The 17515-nt window shown below is 42.0% G+C and overlaps 1 protein-coding gene across 7 annotated transcripts in view; it reads right to left on the bottom strand.

The window, feature by feature from the left end:
- BCLAF1 (BCL2 associated transcription factor 1) overlaps positions 1 to 17515 on the bottom strand; it is a 245353-nt gene that overhangs the window by 39485 nt on the left and 188353 nt on the right. For 5 of the 7 annotated variants that reach the window (XM_033936166.1, XM_033936160.1, XM_033936162.1 and 2 more), the window contains exons 8-10: positions 15243 to 15421; positions 13190 to 13355; positions 11583 to 11732 (exon numbers count right to left, since the gene is read on the bottom strand). In XM_033936166.1, the coding sequence (XP_033792057.1) occupies positions 11583 to 11732; positions 13190 to 13355; positions 15243 to 15421 (495 nt within the window). The remainder of the gene's footprint in view (positions 1 to 11582; positions 11733 to 13189; positions 13356 to 15242; positions 15422 to 17515) is intronic. The other 2 variants (XM_033936164.1, XM_033936165.1) reach the window with 1 other exon arrangement.

The following is a 17515-nucleotide window of genomic DNA, read 5'->3' on the forward strand; positions in this document are numbered from 1 at the left end:
CATGTACAAGGAGTTAGCACAGGCAAACTGCATAGGAGTGAGAAGTCTCAGAGGTAAAAAGGCAGCAACTCTCACCACAGAAATACAGCAAGGGAGAAATGAACCATAACATGAAGATAGCCCAACAGTCTGAGTCAGGAATTAGCAACAGCCACATTTGCCATATGAGAGCCCATATTATAAAGCACAGTTACTTACCATAACAAGTGTTATCCAGGGACAGAAGGCAGATATTCTCACATGTGGGTGACCAGGAAAGAGAACAAGAGATGAGACACTGGACCCCAAAGGGGTGGAGAAGATATTGGCTATGAAATTTGGAGAAGGAATAGGAGATAATGATCTCACCTGACCCCCAACTATTTCCTCCCACACTGCTGCTGACAGTCATGGCATAGTCCAGATTTAAATTCCAGGCTTGTATGCCTTTGTGTTCACTCCTGCCTTTTACCTTGTACTCCATGGTTTCCTCACTGCTATAGCCAAATCTTTGGGTATGCATATATTTGGCACATTGGTACTTCTATCCTGCCTCCTGAAGTTCTTCTGCACCATCAAAAACCAGGATGGCAGCCTGATCTGAGCATAGCTGTGTTGCTGCTCACTGTACCCTTCCAACCAGCAGCTACATAGATATCCCAACATTAGCACTTGCACCACAGCAACTCATACATGCACTGTGGCTGTAACACCCACACAATTGCACCTTCCAACACTAGGGAGGGGATGGAGAAGATGCTAACCATAGAAGTGGAAGAAGGAATGAGAGAAATGTTGGATCCTGGCAGGAAGGAGAGAGCGAGGAAGGGGAGATAAGGTCATGGGACCAGGAGAAGGAATGGGAGAGGGATGTTACCCTGATATACCGCTGCCCCCTAAATGTGACCTTTAAGCGAGTCATCACTTTTTCTTGGTACTTAAGGGTGAAAGGGATGCAACTTATTCTTCAGGCCAACCTACATAGAAGCTTCTATGGTAAATCATTTATGAGTTTGCAATGAAAAACTGTTTGTGCTCCATGGGAAGGGAACCGAGGCTTGTGTGACTAGATTATCTCATTGTCCATGGATACAATCAATTACAGGTAAACAACTCTTTTCCCATGGACAAACATGATGAATCAGTCCCAATCTAAAAACTGTTTACATAGCTAAATTATTTGGCAGGAAGGAAATGAACAAAAATTTTGAGTCAGGTTTTAAACAATTTTAGACCTCTTCATTGCTTAATTTACTATTCTGGTGGGTGTCAAAGCAGTAATGAAAGAGAAACACAAATTACCTATCTATAGTTGGAGTTCTCTGTAGAGAACAGGATATAAGTCATACAAGTTGCCATACTGGGACAGACTGAATTTCCATCAAGCTTAATTAATTCGATTTTCTAAACCGTTCTTCCAAGGGAGCTCAGAACAGATTACATGAATTTATGGATTTTCCACTGCTGATCCTGCAAGTTCGGAGAACTCCGTTGCATTCCAATACCAGGTTCCCTAACCCTCGGACCCTGGTGATTGAGAGGGTAATAATAGCTGCCCTGAACTTGACTGATGATGTGCCTTCTGGCATCTAAGAGCATCTCCATTACACAGCTTTATGTAGAGTTGTTTTGCTGTTTGGTGTGGCACCTTTTGCTGCTCCACACATATGGTGCTTAAATACCTAGTATCTCTCTTCAAGTTGGGCCTGTAGAACCACCCTGTAGAATGTAAAACTATCTCTGTATCACCACTCTGTGGAACGTATTATGGATACCTGGATAACTGCCAGCAGTCAGGATATACCCAGATATTCAGTGCTCACCGATATCTTGACACCAGCTCTGGGTATCCAGGTTTAGTGAAAAAGACTACAACAAAACAAGGCAGCTGGCATTTAAATTTAATATTGATGACCACTGCTGAATATCAGGAGGTTACTTTCTAGTCAGTTAATTCCATGATCTGATAGACAGCCTACCAGGACAGCTAGGGAAAAATACTTGAGTACCTGAATGTAAACCACTTAGGCTGTGAGTAGTATATATAAACTAAAAATAAATAAATAATTGACTGGTTAATGGGAAAATCAGACACAACCTTAGGACAGGAACTTTAGACTGTTCACCCTATTGTTGAAATTTTTTATATTTGGTGGCTCGGTCACTAATGCCTTAACTCATTGATCCTGTATACCAAAATGAAAACCAGCAAAATAAAACCTTCCAAAATAATATCAGCAAAATAAACTACTTCAAGGGAATTTTGCAACTGAAAAGGAGCTTTGGCTAGCTAGGTTAAAATAATAACACTGAGATCCTAAGACACAGCAGGGTGGCTTCAATATAAGCAAGCCTCACATAAAACAATTAAAAGACCATTCAGAGATAATTTTACGTTCTACAGGGTGGTGATAAAAGTCCAACTTGAAGAGATATACTAGGTATTCAAGCACCATGTGTGTGGAGCAGCAAAAGGGATCTAGGACATTACTGCCACATCAAACAGCAAAACGACTCTACCTAAAAATGTAAGGCACATCATCAGTCAAGTTCAGGGCAGCTATTATTACCCTCTTAATTACCAGGGTCCGAGGTTTAGGGAACCTGGTACTGGGATGCAACAGCGTTCTCCAAACTTGCAAGATCAGCAGTGGAAAATCCCTGGTTTCATTGGCTTTTATGAGCATTTTCTGAAAGAGGAGGAACCAAATCAGTTTTTTGCCAAAAGACCTAAGAGACTCAGTCACCTGATCTTTTCAGGGTTTCAGAAGGGTCTTCAACTGAAGTGTTATCAGAAGAAGCTCTCCCCAGGATTCAAAGCTAGTTTGTGTCTCCTCAGAAGGAGGTTTCTCAGTTCTGTTCCAGATTAAGGACTTGCAACAAACAGGTCTGTTGAGGGCATTCCCACTTGTGAAACATTGTTGCTATTTCTCACTTCAGGAACCACTCTTGTGGCTGTAGAATTCTGCTCAGTTTACCCACTAGGAAATTGTCTTTCCCTGCCAAATGTAATATTATTCTTCTTCGTTGTGTTATGAACAGAACAGACTTGTTTCTGGGGGGGAGTTCCTGTACCCCTCCCTTTTATGCTTATTTTCCAGGGCTGCAAAAAAAGTCCAGGAAAAAACCCCACAATCCAAATCAAATAAACCAATACAGTGGAGAAGATTTTGGTGTACAATTTTATTCAACAAATCATCAGATCTGATGATTTGTTGAATAAAATTGCACACCAACATCTTCTCCACTGTGTTGGTTTATTTTATTCTCCAGGGCTGATCATCTGCTTTGATACGAAGTGAGGAGTAAAGGACAGCCCAGGGAAAAGGGAAGCTGAGCAAAAAAATGCAAACGAGGCCCTCTACAAATACCCCACAGGTGAAGGTGCATAAACCTACTGATTCAAGACTGTTGTTCCTATCTCTAGAAAGAAGATTAACAAGGTAGGACTATACCTCCAAGATCCACATTAATACTCAATAAGGTGGAGAAAAAGCCTCAAGGTAATTCTTAACGTGCAGCAATCATTGATGATTTACAGCTGGCACTTCTTTTGTCATTGGCATAAAAAACTCACATCCAGGGTAATGTATATATCTGGTCGGACTCTTGTATCTCCAAACATGAGGCCATTTCACCTGCTAATGAGGACCCTGACTGGGTGAGTAAGTGGGAACCTCCAGGCACTGAGTCTCCAAAGACACCCGAAAATAATAAAATGACAGATCAGATCAAAAACATTTCTGAGCAATGTGCTTGCAGAAAATAACTGAGGAGGCCGGAGCAGCTCCCTGGGGAGGAGGTGGAATTGGAAAACATGATTGACAGTTTTCTGCAAGCAACTTGATGGCTCAGATACAAGACTCTAGTGTTCAGGACCATTAGACATACTGCAGTGGAAGTACAGTTAGATGTCAAGTAAGGTGGAGATATACCATTTTGTATCTAAATCCTTCTCATCTCTCACTCCCAGTTAAAGTTCCTGGGTAATTGTAGGAGACTGGATTCTACTATGGTATAGAAACAGAAAAAAAAGGGATGAACAAGTTATTAGGCATATAAGATGTTTTACTTGGGATTGTGTCAGGTACTTGGACATAGATTGGTCACCGCTGGAAACAGGATACTGGGCTTAATGGATCTTTGGTTTGTCCCAGTATGGCAACGCTTATGTTCTTATATACCAATGCACTCATCATGGAAAAAGACTCTTATAGAAGAGCCAAAGGACTAGATCCTATCACAATACTGATAACAGAGCTTGATGCTTGGCCTCGATAGGTCTCTCTTGAATGTGTACCTAGAACTTTGAAGGTGGTGAGAAGTGATTTTGCTAAGAAGCAATTTTATCCTGCCCCAAACTCAACTCCAAAGAGAAGGCAGCAATCTTTGATACTGAAGGATTGTTGTTTGAGTGGCTAGCTGATATTTATTATAATGTCTTCTGTTTTGAAGCCACTGTTTTCTTCCCTCCTATTTAATATATATTATACTGCTTAAATTCAATACACAGTGGTTTACATCAAATTTAACAAACAGTTTTAAATAAATCTTGAAGCTGGAGCTAGAAAAAGATTGGACAAGCCTGGAGCAGACAAATTTGGATGATGTTCAAGTTTGTCATTTTTCTGTTACACACAGAACACCATTTGTATCATGGCTTTTTTTGTCAACTATTGTGGAAAAAAATAGTCAACTAAATTACAAATTGTAACAAATAAAACACTTGAAAAAGAGATTATGTACTTACCTTGGTAAGCTCTTTTCCAGTAGATAGGTGAGACATTCTAAACAATAGAGTTATTTTCCCATACTCGAATGCTCTGCAGAAGGAATCCACTCTGCCTCTGTAATACTTCACTGATGAGTTTAGTGTCCTCTACAGTCAGTACCCAAGCACTGAGAGGCACCCACATATGTGAAGTAGAGGCACCTGTAATAAACAGGCTAAACAAAGTATTTTGCTGAAAAGAATGAACCACCAACACAGGCTCCAAAGGAACGCAGCACAACTCCCCAACAAAAGGAACATATAAACAAATTCATTCCAGCCCTCAAGGTCTGAGTAGCCTCCAAGAAGCAGAATGGAGAAGCATACACAGACAAACTGTAAACAAGCACAGAAAGGACAGAGCGGGGAGTCTTAAATGTCTCACTTATCTACTGGAAAAGAGCTTACCAGGATAAGTGCATAATCTCTTTTTCCAGTGCAATAGGTGAGACATTTTAGACAACATGGATGTACAAAAGCAGTCCCTCCAAATACCTAGGGTGGTCTTGCTGCACTGGCCCTTAAGACCAAGGACTCGAAGCCCGAGTCCTGCCTTGCAGCAACATCCACTCTGTAAAATGTGACCAACATGGGAAGAGAAGACCACATTGCAACCCCGCAAATCTTCTCAGGAAGGAGAGATTTAGCTTTGGACCACGAAGAAGCCACACTCCTGGTAGAAAGCAACTCGATGGAAACAGGAGACTGTTTCCCAGAAAGCATGTAGACTGACGAAATGGCCCTGGAAATGTTTTTATATACCTCTCTTCGTTATAACATCAGTGCGGTATACATCAATTAAAAAGGGGAAAGAATGACAAATAATCGTGATACAAGGATAGAGTGAAGAAAAAAGTCATTTAGTTGCTGTATTGACAGATGTCTAATTAAGAATTAAAACCAAATCATAAAAGAAATTAAAAACATCTTAGAAAACTAAGAGGGATATGCCAATCCAAATAGGTAAGTTTTTAGGTTGGCTCTAAATGTAATATAAGTAAGTTCACCACAAAGTTCATTAGGAAGCGAGTTCCACAAGAAAGGTACTGATGAAAAAAAAAAAAAAAAAAAAAGCCGAATTTTGAGTTGACTTAAGTTTAACCAAGTGAATGGGTAGCACTGTCAATCTATTTAAGGTTGACGACCTCAATGATTGCAGAGATTTATACGGCCTTAGAAGTGGGAGCACCCCACTTAATCGAATGAGTCAGCACAAACAGATGGTCAGAGCAGTGAAACTCATTAGTGACCTCCAATAACACAGGAGAACCCTGCGTATGACCAGTTTCTTCAACAGGCGGTCCCAATTCGAGGAACCTGTCGGCAGAAGGGCAGGCAAACACACTGCCCAATGAACATGAAAAGCTGAAACAGCAGCCTAGAGCGTCAAAACCAACAGAGAAGCATCTGAAAGAAGGCCAACAGGAGTCTAGATAAAGCCAGACAGTACTAGGCTAAGATCTGAAGCAGGGATAGGATACATACAATGGACCCCCTGCAAGAATGGAGCGACATCAGGTTGAGACACCACAGTGGACCAACTGTCCCGGGTTCTAGTAAGAGAGCCCAGTTACCGGGACACACAGAGAAGCCATTTTAAGGCCAGTATCTTTCCAGCGGGAAGAAAGGCAAGAATCAGCAAGATCGGAGCTGAATACAGATGCACCAATATTTGAAGGTCTTCTAAGCTGTAGCATATGCCGACCCCCTGGATGACTTCTTATACTGTAGAAGAGCCTCAACACCAAGGGCAGAACATCTCATAAGTCCAAAGAGCCTTGCCGTAAGAGCCAAAGGCCTCGGAACTGGCACGGCAACTGGACCCTGCTTGAAAGGATCTGAAGAAGCGCTCAGCCCAAAGGCTGCAACCCACACACCCGCGTGATCAAGCTGAAGCCACCAGCATAACGCAACCAGGATGAACCAGGATCCTCTGAAAGACATGGTCAACCAACGGCCCAGGAGTAAAAACAGACAGGAGAGAGCTCCTGCTGCCAGCACTGCATCAAACTTCTAGGCTAGGATCTTCAGTGGAAGAAGAGAAACACCTTCCAGAATCATGAAGTGGCCATGACATTAAAGCAGACTCCCTCAGCACTCCACAATCATCTAAAATGCCTTTAGGAACAGGATCCACTCGCCCGGATCCAGAGACCGTCTGTTGAAGAGGTCTGCTTGCACGTTGTCCACTCTCACTACATGTGCTGCTGTCAGTGCCAGGAGAAGACATTCCACCCAAGAAAAAGAAGGTGGGCTTCCTGAGCCAGAGGAGTGCTTGTGGGTCCTCCCTGGTGGTTGACATAGGCTACTGCTGTCGCCTTGTCAGAGAAGACCCTGACCACTTGGCCCTCCAAGGTCTTCAGCAATCTCATCAAAGCCAGATGAATGGCCCGGAGCTCCAGTCAGTTGATGGACCACTTTTTCTGCATCTGATACCTTATCTGAGCCAAACAAATGGTCCTGAGCTCCACCGGGCAGATGGACCACTTTCTTTGTGAGTGTCCAACCTCTGAACAGGACAACAATTGCAATGAGTTCCCCAGCCCAGAAGGCTGGCATTGGTTCTCACCACGATCCAGAAGACAATAAGGAGTGGAACGCCCCTGCAGAGGGATTGTGGGCAAATCCACCATTCCATCCATGTTTGCTCGAGTCTGTAGAGACCACGGCAGACAAATCTGCAAGGCATTTTGGCATCGCGCCCAGTGACAGAGTAAGGCAGGCTGAAGATGCAAGTGCACCCTCGCTCAGGAAACTACATCCAGTGTGGCAACCATGAAGCCTAGAATGTGAAGATAATCCCATGCCAATGGAGCTGGCTCCAAAAGCGCAGGAATAAGACACACAGCTTCTGTCTGTGAGTCCTGGGCAGGCAGACAGGGCCCATAGCCGTACCGACGAAGACTCCCAAGCATGCCAATGATTGCGTGGGCTGCAGAGGACTTATTCTGAGGATGACAATCCAGCCCAAGTCCTCCAGCACCTGAAGAGCCTGCTCTACTGTGCAATGTTCCTTGGCCAATGAGGGAGCTCTGATCCACCAGTCGTCTAGATAAGAGTAAACTTGCACACCCATCTTCCTCAGATAAGCTCCCACCACCACCACCATCACCTTGGTGAAGGTCCGAGGCGCCGGCGCCAGCCCAAAGGGCAGGGCCGAGAACTGGTAAAGCTGTTCCAGAACATGAAACTGCAGAAACTTGTGGTGGGCAGGAAATATGGGAATGTGTAAGCATGCCTCCATAAGTTTCAGAGAGGCCAGAAAGTCCCTCAGAGCCACTGCTGCAATGACCAACTGCATGGTCTCCATTTGGAAGTGGGAGGTTTGAGAGCCATATTCACGTGCTGAAGATCCAGAATAGGCCTCCAATCATTAGAGCAGCCTGACACCGGCTCTATAGTTTGAATATCCAACAAGCACTGAACAGTAGCCTGGACTCTGACTGCCTTGTCCAGTCATCCGGATGGAGAAACCACGAACCAATCTAACAAAGGCTGGGAAAATTCCAGTTTGTATCCTGATCAAATAATGTTCAAGACCCACTGGTCTGCTGTAATGCATATCCAAGGCAGGCAGAAACTTCGAGAGCCAGCCCCTTATCCGCAGAGGGTAATTCAGTGTCCTGGCGTCATTGTATCTTTCTGGTAGGTTGTACAGGACGGGGGGCGGAAGGTTGGGAACGCTTGTAACTTACATAGCAACCTCGGGAGCTCTGGAAAAATCTCAGCAACAATGAATGTGCATACTGTTTGGAGTGTCTGGAGCCACGAAAATTAGAACACCCAGAACCCCTGGAGGTCTGGGTCTACTATCAGGCAGGGACTTTGGACAACGGTCCATTACCAAATCCATGAGGATCTCCAGGCTTGTGCTAAATAATAACTGCTCCTTAAAAGACAGCCTCACTAAAGTCGCCGTGGAAGTGGAAATACCAGCCCATTGCCTGACCCTGAGTATTCAGTGTGCCAAAAGGGAGAACACTGACACCTTTGCCAGTAATGTCAAAAGGTCAAATAATGGCATCCGCTATATAAAGTGTCCCGCCAGCAGCAGTTGAGGAGGAGGCTCCACCCCATCAGTCTCTGGCATGCGCAGCTGAGAGGGACAGGCGTGTGCGACAAAAGAGGTTGCCACAGGAGCTCTGATGCCCAAATTGGCTGTCTCAAAAAGTTTCCTGAGGACTACGGTCATACAGCGGTCCTATATAGCTTTCATCACACCACCTTCTGCACTGGGAAGAGAGGTGCGCTTAGTCACTTGTGCCCCAAAAGCTGCTGACACTCCTGTAACAGGGGATACAAGTGGAACATAGCTTGAGCACTTTTCAAAGTACCTTCCAGAGAGTCAAACTGTTCAGAGACCATAAAATTCATATTCGGATGCCAAGGGAAGGTCGCAGAATGCGAGTGTCAACTACAAAGCCTGGACAGAGCCGGCTGAGTGGCTAAGCTCAATTCCTGCAAAGATGCAGTAGTAAGAACAGGTAGAACCACAAACTTGATTAAGCGCAGAACAGCAGGATCACCACCAGGATCCGGAGCCCCCAAAGGATCCGTGGATCCAGCACACAAGCCCAGATCCCCTGATCTGGGAAGGGCTGTACTGCTAAACAAGAAATCAGAGAGGTTAGGATCAGCAGCCAGATCCCCCAAATCAGGAGCAGGCAGATCAACAGCCGGATCAGGCGGAGGCAAGGACATGCCTGAGAGCAACACACCACCCATAAATGCCCTGGGAGAGAAAGGAGACTGCTCAGGAGAAGAACACACTTCTTTTTTTTTTTTTTAACTGAGTACAAAACCTCATGATTTTAGAGAAGGTATCCGGCTCCTGGGGCATGGAGTCACCCTTAGATGACTTAAAGTCGTGTGTTTTAGACTGCGGAGAGTCCGCAGCCAAGCTGACTAAAGAACCAGCTGTGCCAAGCCTGAAAAGTAATGGAGGCCGCCCTGGCTGAGCGTTTGATCACCTGCTTCTGTAGGGGGAAAGCTAAGCCAGTCGCTACAGCCCCCTCCCCAGCTGCATCACGTGGCACAAGGACGCTTTAAAAGTGCTAAATTTGCACAATCCTGGCATAAATTCACATGAGGAGACCTCCAAGGGCTCCATCCCAGCAGTTTTCCAGGCAAAAATCACAGTTTTGAATTAGCAGGAGAAGAAAAAAAGATCGCTAAAAATCCAAGATGGCTGCCAGCACCAAATACACGCTAAAAATACGATATTTCTCATATTTCCCAAAGTCCAAAAACAGTGATTTTAGGATTTTTCAGGAGGGGGAACAAAGAGGAACATGCAGAAACTCAGAAAACTCCACTTTTAAATCTTTCCCCAACATCTCTAACAAGCTGTACTCACTGTGATCTGGTACACTGGAATCCACCTGCTCTTAATCAGTAGCTGTATAAGAATTCACTGTCACAATGCTGGGAATTCTCTCACAAAGCTGATCTTCGGGCTACCGGTGAGACTCCACTATCTGACTATGCCTCCACCCCAGCGGACCTCCGGATGCGCACCAGGACGGGTGGAGGCGCAGAACACTGCTGCCCCCTACGTGTGCCTAACAGTCTGCGCTCGACCCCTGCTTAACAGAAGGCGAGAGTACTTCAGGGACGGCCCTGAGCTCCAAGGAAAACTATGCAGACTGGCTAACAGGTACCCAAAAGGGATCGGCCTGTCAGCTACAGACTGAAATCAGCGAATTCTCAAGTAGGCAGAGCTCCAAATTTGCTTCAAATGCGAAAATAGTTGCAAAGGGAATGAACTACATCAAATTTAAAACAATAAAATGAAGAGAGCAGAACACACACACAGCTGCAGGATATGTGTGCAAAAGAAAAGACTATAGAGGGCGCTAAACCGATCATTGATGGAAGAGTGAAAAATCCGGAGTGGATTCCTTCTGCAGAGCATGCGAGAATTGGGAAATAACCTTATTGTCTAGATTGCACTGGAAAGTAGTATTAGAAAAATGAAAAATAAAAAAGGATTTGCAACCATCTCATTTTACAGAAACTTACTATGAAGGCCTTGAACCCTGCAAAAGCACAGTGCTGGCTGGGCATGAGCAAGAAAGCTCACTAACCTTTTATAGCTCTTGCTAGTAGTACCGTAGTCTCATCCTCATTGCTACTGAAAGATGTAACTGCACATGTGGGACTGATTCATCCTATTTATCTATGTAGAAGCTTTGCTATATAAGTGATAAGCAGTAGTAGTAGTATTGAATATCATAATACTCAATTGACTGAAATTTCTAACTGAAATTATTTCTCACTCCTATGTTTTGCTGACCAGTAATACAGAATTTACATGGATAAGCTTCCCTAATGGATTCATACTTATAAAACTTCCCATCAGCAATCATCCATGAAGAGTGAATAGAGATACCTTAGTCTACTTCATTTACTCCTTCCCTAACTTTTCCCATTGCTCTCTCTTCTATCATCATTACCATCTGAATCTGAAGGAGTGGTTATTTTCTTACAGATGCTTCACAGCTACCCAACACTGGTCTAGGGCCAAGTATAACAGTGTAACAATCTGCTTGCTTTCATTCACATCTGCTCACCGCAGACTTTTAAAATTGCTCTTTGGCATCTAATAAGATAAGGCATAGTAACATTGTGGATGATGGCAGAAAGAGACCAACGAACCCATCCAGTCTGTTCAATTCAATTATTCTGTCCAAACTATTAAGGATACATCCCAGCTGCCAGCCAGAAAGTATGACCGACTGCGGTATTTCTCCTTTTATTACATGTTATGTATTGAGATGTGTACGTTGAAAGAATGAACTCAGAATAAATAAATTAGCTCTCCGACACCCACCAAGAAGTATTTCTTGCTCTTTGGGGTATATTCAGGATCCCATTCCTCTTCCTTCGGTCTCTTTTGAAAAGTTGTGTTTGAGTTACTAGGACCAGTATTTGTTCCAGCAAAAATTCCTCTGGCTCTCCCTCTGCCTCTAATTCGAAACTGCTAAATAATTTTTATTGAAGTATATTTAGTTAGATACACGTACAGTTAGAAAACAGTGCATGCGTAAAAAACCTGCCATACTAATCAACTATTTTCCTTTTTACTGGCTAAGAAAAATACCCACAACAGGACTAAAGGTTAATGCAGTTTTACTGATATATTCTACAAAGCAACACAGTAATGACTGTTGGTTTCAGTTTCCCCTCTTTTTCGTTCCCATACCACTGCCCTTTGTCCTCTGTGCGTGTGAATTTTGTCACTGGTTTGGTCACTATCAACACTTCTGCTGGTTGGCTTATTCCAGACATCCACTCACATTTCATAAGTTTCTCCCCTAACTTAACCCAGAAGTCAAGCAAAAACACTAGTTTTTCATTTTGCAAACTTTCATACCTAAATTCTTCACTTCAGTGACCATATTTTCCATTACCAGTCTTGACTAAACATTTTTTTTGTATCCTGGGATATCTAGAAGTCTTCCTCCCTCATTTCTTCTGACCCCATATCCTTGCGCAAGCTTCTATTTCACCCATTTCAGCCTCTCTGTATAAAACTGAGGGATGGTATTGAAGTGTCTTGTTTGCTAGTGGCAGAAATCAGTAATGGAATTATTGTGGGGCCTCTAAGACAAATGCATCATCACAGGCACCTCCACTCCCTCTCAAACTGTGGTTTTCTTCGAAACAGGAAATCTATGTGAGAAAAGGGGACAAGGCTAACATGGAGCCTATGAGAAGGATTAGCTCTCAGGTCCCATGCCGATACTATCATGGATTACTGTTGTTAGCTTTCCCACAAAATGCCACTCCTTATTAACTTATTAATTTGGCCCTAAATAAAACTGTGGATGGGAAAGGACATCTCATTTTGGTGCTTAACAATGATTATTTTTTTTGGCAATTTAAATTCCCAACAGCTCCAGAAGACTTTTTTTTTAAAATTCTTTATTCAGTTTTAACTCTTGCAACAAGTGTACAATATTCAATCAGATAATTCGTACAAATCACTTGACATTTTAACAATTATTGTCAAATGCATATAAAAAAGACCCCTCCCCCACCCATCCCATTCATCAGGAATAAATCCATTAAATCACATAACATACCTCCCCATCCCCACATTAAATATAGTCCTATGTAATAAAAAGGTGTCCAAGGTGTCTAATCATTAGAATATGCAATCAATGGTCCCCAAATCTTTTTGAAACTATTATAATTTCCTTGCTGTATAGCTCCAGAAGACTTAACGGAGTCAGCATTACTCCAAAGGAAAGATTTAATAAGAGGTATAACTCTATGTATGTCATTTTAGTAAACCTGGTTTTGTGCAGCTGTCCTTATTTTTTCACAGATCCTTGCTTCTCTCAGCACACACATGCCCCATTGCTTTATGCAGGTTATTCTAATCATTAACTTTTGGGGGGAAAAACCCCACAACAACCATAAACATTAACTTACAAATGCTCCTCTAGGCCTGTTGATGCCTGCAAATCCTGTAAACTCTTTTTGTTCATGATGGGTCTTAAAATCATCATCTCTTTCTTTCTTGCTGTCCTTTTCTTCTCGAGAAGACAAGGAAGAGGATGACGAAGATCGAGAACGGTCGTGCTCTCTTTTACGTTTGCTACAAAACAGAAAGTATACAGAGCACACTTTTTAAAACAAATGGGCATACTATCTTATTCTGGCAAGGTATTTTCCAAATATGTGTTGCATATTAAGTAATACAGGTATATTTATTTATTTAATTTTCTCTACCGGTCTCCCAGGAGAGCTCAGAACGGTTTACATGAATTTATCCAGGTACTCAAGCATTTTTCCCTGTCTGTCTGCTATCTAATCACTATACCGGAGTACAGGCTATCAAACCAATAGTTTTCTTCATTGCTTTTGCTTATATTTCCCAAATGCTGACCAAGTTAAAAAAATCAGCAATCTGTAACTTACTGTAAGTTGCAGTAAGTTTCTGTGCACAGATGAATTAGAGATAGAGATTCTAGAGATCTTTTCTTCCCCCAACGAGGAACTGCAAACACTGCACATACTATTAAGAACATGTAACAAGCTGTGGACTCCTATCAAATAACTAAGTGAAGACAATGTAAACACCACAGTAAGAAAATGCAGAAAGAAAAATATTGCAACAAAAATGTAATTTAAGTATACTTTTAACCATCTTAAACATCAAAATGTCTGAGAAGAAAAAAAATAGCTCTCTCTTGCCTACACAGTGATGCTATGTTTCTCCATTCTTAAGACTTTCACTATTTTTACAGATATTAATAACCCTTTGTACCAACCTGCAAAAATATTTGTAGGTTAGTAAATGTTTCCACAAAATTTAATTAGGACATGTAAATTAACTCAAGTGGAATTTTTTATGTGCTGCTACAGCCAAGAACTTGCATCCCCTTTCTCAAAGTGTCCTTTGTGTAGCAGTACTATTAAAGGTCTCACTGCCCCAACTTGGAGGTGCTCTCCCTCCTAAGGACCCTTCACTCTCAGGTGACCAAACAGGCCCTATGAAATAGCCCTTCCCCACCCATGACATAGTAGTAGAAAGATCCCAGCACAGCCCTCCTCCACCTCAAAGGAGTATGGGAGGCAATGGTGACAAGAGAAATCCCCATTCACTTCAACTTCAATGTCTGTCTTTGGCAAAATGGCACCACTGACCCCTAGAGACCACTGGTACCATTTTCCCTAAAGACAGCCACTGGGTATTGCTCCTGCAGGCCCCCTCCTTGGGACAAGTTAGAGACCACTAGACTGACACTCATTTATGAAAGGGGCAGGACTTTCTACCACTTTACCCTCACAAAGGAGCAGGAAGACCTTTAATTTTTTTTTATTTTACATGACTTGCTCTGGAAGCTCTAAAAAAGGTTAACTACAGATCTGTGGGAAAAAAAAAAGTATGAAAATATTTGAACAAAGTTATTTTTGTGCATTTCCAGGTGTTTTGCACTATGTTTTTTTTTTTGCAAGAAGCACACTTTTGCAAAGTCGCTTCACACTTTAGTACATAAGGCCCCAAGTAAGATTATAACAGAAGAACTTCTTACCACTGCTGAAAGTATCCAAGTAAAATATTGCAAAGGTGACCCCCCCAATTTTTTTTTGAGAATTTTATCAGACAATTTATAAGATATGATTCACCCATCTCTACAATCTTAAGCATCATTGTACTCCAGTGTTATGGGTTGAAACAAACGAACCAAAGCTCTTACGCGAACTTTTTCTAGAAATGCACTGCACTGAAGTCCAACATCCTGATGTAGTCTGGATAATAGGACACACTAATCTGTGATATTTTTTCAGTGTTAGCTTGCTATTCCAAAGCTTTGTCCTCATCCACAAGTCAACTAAAAGACAAATATATTTTTGCTGTAAAACAAATAATGGTCAAATTTAATCACCACATGACAAGGCAAAAAATGAAAATTGATGTTGATAAAACACAGACTAATTAGCAGTTAAAATGTACTTAGATCTATATTTGATCATATACCTTTCATCTTTGTAAGATTTGTATTCCTTGTAATCTTTTTGATGTTTTTCTTGTTTTCTTGATCCACTGGATTCCCTAGAACCTTTAGAATCTCCTCGTTCCTTACTTCTTCCCTTCCTACGACGATCAATGTCATGACGTCGATCAGCAGAATCGACCCTTAATTTTTTATCTGCCTGCTATTAAAATTGAAAGGCACATTTTCTTAAAATGGTAAACAGCACAAAACTACACATACATATGAATCAAAATAAAGTCCAAGTGGCAGCTGCTTTCCGTCTCTTAAATAATGATAAAGAACTTAAATTTTCAGTAATCCGTGCATCAGCTGTAGCATCTGAAAAACAAATTGCTCATTAATGTCATTCTACTGAATCTACAGTATGATTCTGAAAAAGGAATTGCCTACTGAACAATTAAAAAAAACACTAACTCTTAAGATTAAAAAAAAAAATGTTTTTATATATCATATATACTCGAATATAAACTGAGATTTTAAAATATGGGTCTTGGTTTATATTCGGGTCCAGTGGTGCAGTAAGCCAGGACAGGACAGGAGTGATCCCTCCCCCTCCCAAGGTAAGGTGTTGGGTCCTGTCCTGGCTGTAGAATAACTGCATGTCCCATCCTTCCCTCCCTGTGGTAGAATCAACGCATGTACCCTCCCTTATTGTTGTAGAATCACTATGCACCCCCTCCCTCTCTCAGAGAAGCAGCGTAGGACTCCTCCCTGACCTACCTTAATTATTGGGGGCCAGGGGGTGAATCAGGGCAAGAGTGATCCTCTTAGGCTCTTGCCCCTGCAGTCTCACTGAAAAAATGGCTGCCATGAGTTCTTGTGACAATATGTGAGACTGCTTCAAGTCTTGCACATTGCATGGGAACTCGACTCTCCCCACTAGACCACCAATGATTCAGGGAGGCCCAGGGGAAGCCTACACTGCTTCTTCGAGAGAGGGAGGGGGCACAAATTAATTCTACATCAGAGAGGGAGGGAAGGAAAGGGCGTGTGGTGATTTTACAGCCGACAACCGGGACAGGACCGGACACCTCACCTCGGAGGGGGAGAAGAGAGGGAGGACCACTCCCATCCCGGTTTGGCTCACCACACCATTGGATCACCAGGATTTAAGGTGGACCTGGGGAGATGCCATTGCTAGGTTCAGGAGGGGCAGGTGAGTGTACTTTGCGATCTGAGGGTGCAGCTCTGACAGACTTCTCAAAAATGCACTATGAGAACATGAGAACTTCTGCTATTTCCACCATGGGAGTAACGCTGTGGAACAAATTAACTGGTCAGCTAAGGGAGTTATCTGATATTCAGAAGTTTAAAAAAATACTTAAAAGTACACTATTTTTAGAAGCTTTTCTTTTTTTTTATTATTTATTTATTCATTTTGAATCCTTACAACAAGTGAATTAAACATAATACAAACAATTTTCACATATCACTTATATTTACAAACAAATATTCTTTTAAGAAAAAATAAATACCCCCCTTTTTATCAATATTCCTAATTCCATATGATATACATTTCCCACCCCACCCCCACATATCTGCTACTCATGTGCTAAGATATCTGATCATTAGAGTAATTAGTCAATGGTTCCCATATTTTTTTAAAATTATGAAGATTCCCTTGTTGTAACGCTAACATCTTTTCCATCTTATATATGTGACAAACTGAATTCCACCAAAATGTATAATTTAATTTAGTATAATCTTTCCAATTTTGAGTAATCTGTTGCATGGCGACCCCTGTCAATATTAATAATAACTTGTTATTATTTGCAGAAATCGGACTCTGAGTTCTCATTGCTGTACCAAATAATATAGTGTCATATGAAAGTCCTACATGGTTTTCTAATCATTTATTAATTTGGGGCCAAATTAGTTTCCAAAACGCATTTACACAGGGACAAAAATAAATTAAATGATCTAACGTCCCAACTTCTAATCTACAATGCCAGCATCTATTGGATCTAGTGCTATCTATCTTTTGTAAACACATAGGGGTCCATAAAACTCGATGTAACAAAAACATCCACGTTTGACTCATAGATGCTGACTTTGTAGACCTTAATCTCCAGGATCAAAATCGTGGTCACTGAGATGCAGAAATTGTCTGTCCAATCTCATACTCCAAATATCCCTAAGTCCAGTTTTCTTTTTTTTATTTAAAATTCCATATAACAATTTATACCATTTTTCGGCTTGGTGTCCCAAAAAATCCGCCTGAAAACAGAGAACCTGCAAGCTATATTGAGTATTA

The sequence above is a fragment of the Geotrypetes seraphini genome, chromosome 3, assembly GCF_902459505.1.
Source record: "Geotrypetes seraphini chromosome 3, aGeoSer1.1, whole genome shotgun sequence".
NCBI classification, from domain to species: domain Eukaryota; kingdom Metazoa; phylum Chordata; class Amphibia; order Gymnophiona; family Dermophiidae; genus Geotrypetes; species Geotrypetes seraphini.